The sequence below is a fragment of the Saccopteryx leptura genome, chromosome 1 (genome assembly GCF_036850995.1).
Source record: "Saccopteryx leptura isolate mSacLep1 chromosome 1, mSacLep1_pri_phased_curated, whole genome shotgun sequence".
Taxonomy (NCBI): Eukaryota; Metazoa; Chordata; class Mammalia; order Chiroptera; family Emballonuridae; genus Saccopteryx; species Saccopteryx leptura.
The window spans coordinates 192,998,495-193,001,615 of record NC_089503.1 but is presented as its reverse complement, the minus strand read 5'-3'; the positions used below and the strand labels follow the sequence as shown (position 1 = coordinate 193,001,615).

Below are 3,121 nucleotides of genomic sequence, written 5' to 3'. Positions count from 1 at the left end.
CTTAGATGGATGTAACAGAGGGAAGCTGGTCATTTTTTAAAAATAAAACACCGTTCAGACTTAAATATAAATAAAATGGAAATAATGTAAGTTATTTATTCTTTCTCTGTGGACTGGTACCAAAAGGCCCATGGACCAGTACCGGTCTGCAACCTGGGGTTTGGGGACCACTGTTATAAGGGATCCATCCAACCTATAACCCCCTTTGCATTGTAAGCTACCCAGGACCAGCTTATATGTGTAATCTATAATGAACTGGACTTCTTAGCCTCAACATTTTACTATTTCTGTTCATTTTAGGGAAGTTATTATGAAGGCTCAACAATCTGCAAAAATGCAGAAGTTAGGGGGCCTGCCATAGACTGTTAAAAATTTTGGACCACACAGCCAAGATTGTTCTAAGGATAACCTTAGCTTAGTGAGCCTGTTTCACTTCTGTAATCTCACTTAGCTAGATGCCTGTATCTCACTCTTCTCCTCTCCACCCAAAAATGTGGTTTCTGCTTTTAAAAGTGAACCCCTGAGTTTGTTCGGGGCTGCATGATTTGAGTCTGTATTGAGCTCCGTGCAATCAGCCAGCTTTTAATAATAAATTCCTCAAAATTTTCCTATAGCTCATGTCTCTTTGGAACTCACTATCACTTTACAACAAGAGAATATTAAAAGCAGTAAGAGAAAGACAGTTTGTTACCTAGAAGGAAGCTCCCATATGACCATCAGTTGATTTCTCAACAGAAACATTTCAGGCCCTAAGGAATTCACATGAAATATTCCAAGTGATGAAAAGCAAGGCCCTACGACCAAGACTATTCTACCCAGCAAGGCTATAATTTAAAATTGAAGGAGAAACAAAGCTTTCCAGGCAAGAAAAAGCTGAAGGAGTTCATTACCACTAAATCGGTATTGCATGAAGTGTTTAAGAAATGTATTTAAGAAAAAAAGAAAAGAAAAGAAGAGGAACATAGTTATAAAGTATAAAATGACAATAACTACATGACTATCATCACTTAAAATGGCTTAACCACTCCAATCAGAAGAGATAGAGTAAATGAATGAATGAGAAAACAAGGCCCATATATATGCTGAGACCTTTTTTAGGAGGAAGGACACAGAGGTAAAGGGAGGGACCTCAGTGTGCATATGTGTGGAGGAGGGGAAATAGGCCTTGAGAATCCAGAAGTGACAACATAGTTGCAGAGGCCAGGCCTGAACCCTGGCAATCTGGCCATTCCATTCTCTGTTGTCATGGTGCCAGCTGCAGTGGCAAGCAGTAGTTGTGAGGACAGAAGCATCCTGTGATGTCTACACAGGGAAGCAGTGGTGGTGTTTCCAACAGTAGTGAGGATTGGCAGGAGGACAGAAGGCTGGTGTCTCAGTGAACAGGGCCGGATGCAAGGCAGGATCTGAGTCTAAGAAGGTGAGCCACTATTTTTAGACCAGATCACCCCCAAGATGTTTGACCACTTATCACCCGAGACAGTAAATGACGATGATACGGACTCGGTGGCCTCAGATATCAACATACTTAAATTGTTTAAGTGCCCCATGTGTCTCCCCTATGCCTTACCACCAATATGCCAGTGTCAAAATGGCCATTTATTGTGTAAGAAGTGTCACTTTCGGGTCTCTTCATGTCCAGTCTGCAAGATCAAAATGGGCTCAATTCGCAACCTGGCCGTGGAAAAACTTTCCAACAACTTAGTTTTTCCTTGCAGTTATACACCCTCTGACTGTCGTACCCTAGCGTTACCCCAGGAGAAAGAAAATCATGAGAAAATGTGCGACTTTAGACCATGTGTTTGTCCTTGTCCAGGGGAAACTTGCAAATGGCGAGGAAATTTAAATGAAGTTATTCCTTACCTGGAACTACAACACAACTCAGTGCCTACCATACAGGGTGAGAATCTACGTTTCTCCCTTACTGGCTTGGATCTTCCTATTTCCAAGGACTGGGTAATGGTTTTGTCCTTTTTCAACCAACACTTTGTGTTTACAATAAAGAAAGTGAAAGTTGATGGTCAATTCAAATTTATTGCGATATCCCAGATAATTGGAACACACAAAGAAGCAGGAAATTTTACATATAGAGTTGAACTAAGTGCTCCTAAATGGCAATTGTGCTGGGAAGCCACTCCACTATCAGCACATGATGATAATGAAACCTGCATCAAGAACAGTGACTGTCTAATGCAGGGGTCCCCAAACTTTTACACAGGGGGCTAGTTCACTGTCCCTCAGACCATTGGAGCGCCAGACTATAAAAAAAAACTATGAACAAAATCCCTATGCACACTGCACATATCTTATTTTAAAGTAAAAAAACAAAATGGGAACAAATACAATATTTAAAATAAAGAACAAGTAAACTTAAATCAACAAACTGACCAGTATTTCAATGGGAACTATGGGCCTGCTTTTGGCTAATGAGATGGTGAATGTCCGGTTCCATATTTGTCACTGCTAGCCGTAACAAGTGATATGACGTGCTTCCGGAGCCGTGATGCATAAGTCCTGCATCACCAAAAGTAGTACTGTACGTGAGCAACACCGCGCTTTGTGGCGCCGCCACATACAGTACTCCAGGAGCACAGGATGCATCAATGAAAGAGGTGTCCCTTTCAAAAGTGTGGCGGGGGCCGGATAAATGGTCTCAGGGGGCTGCATGTGGCCCATGGGCCATAGTTTGGGGACCTCTGCTTTAATCCAATATACAAACAAGGAAGTCTCTGATACAAATTCACTTATCTGAGGCATAATGAGATTCCTCATGAGAGTGCACCACCCCACATCAAAAAGGGTTGGAAAGGCTTAAAACTAAGCCATAAGCTATAAAGATCCTGCCTGCTTACAGCCTGTCCCCCACACACAATGCAAACTATAAGTGAGCAAACATAGATGTCATATTTATAAACTTATTTGACTAACAGCGCATCTATATTTATATAAAGAGAAAGGTTACTGGAGAAGTGTATCATTTACGCATAGCATGATAAATACATTGTCTTGGTTTCTTGAAATAGCTATTCTTAGGAACTATAAACTGGAACTTGCTTAATCTGTAGTATCAAGGTGTTCAAGCCTAATGGGGATATCAATTTGAGGAAAAGTGTTATTGCACTAC

General features: G+C 41.2%; 1 protein-coding gene across 1 annotated transcript; it reads left to right on the top strand.

The window, feature by feature from the left end:
• Positions 1-1,452: 1,452 nt before the first annotated feature.
• LOC136388191 (E3 ubiquitin-protein ligase SIAH1B-like) lies at positions 1,453-2,223 on the top strand. The gene has a single exon (XM_066360157.1). The coding sequence runs from the start codon at positions 1,453-1,455 to the stop codon at positions 2,221-2,223; it is 771 nt and encodes a 256-aa protein (XP_066216254.1).
• Positions 2,224-3,121: the final 898 nt, after the last annotated feature.

Coding starts and splice junctions, on each gene's coding strand:
- LOC136388191 (XM_066360157.1), top strand. CDS start 1,453: ATGTTTGACCACTTATCACCCGAGACAGTAAATGACGATGATACGGAC.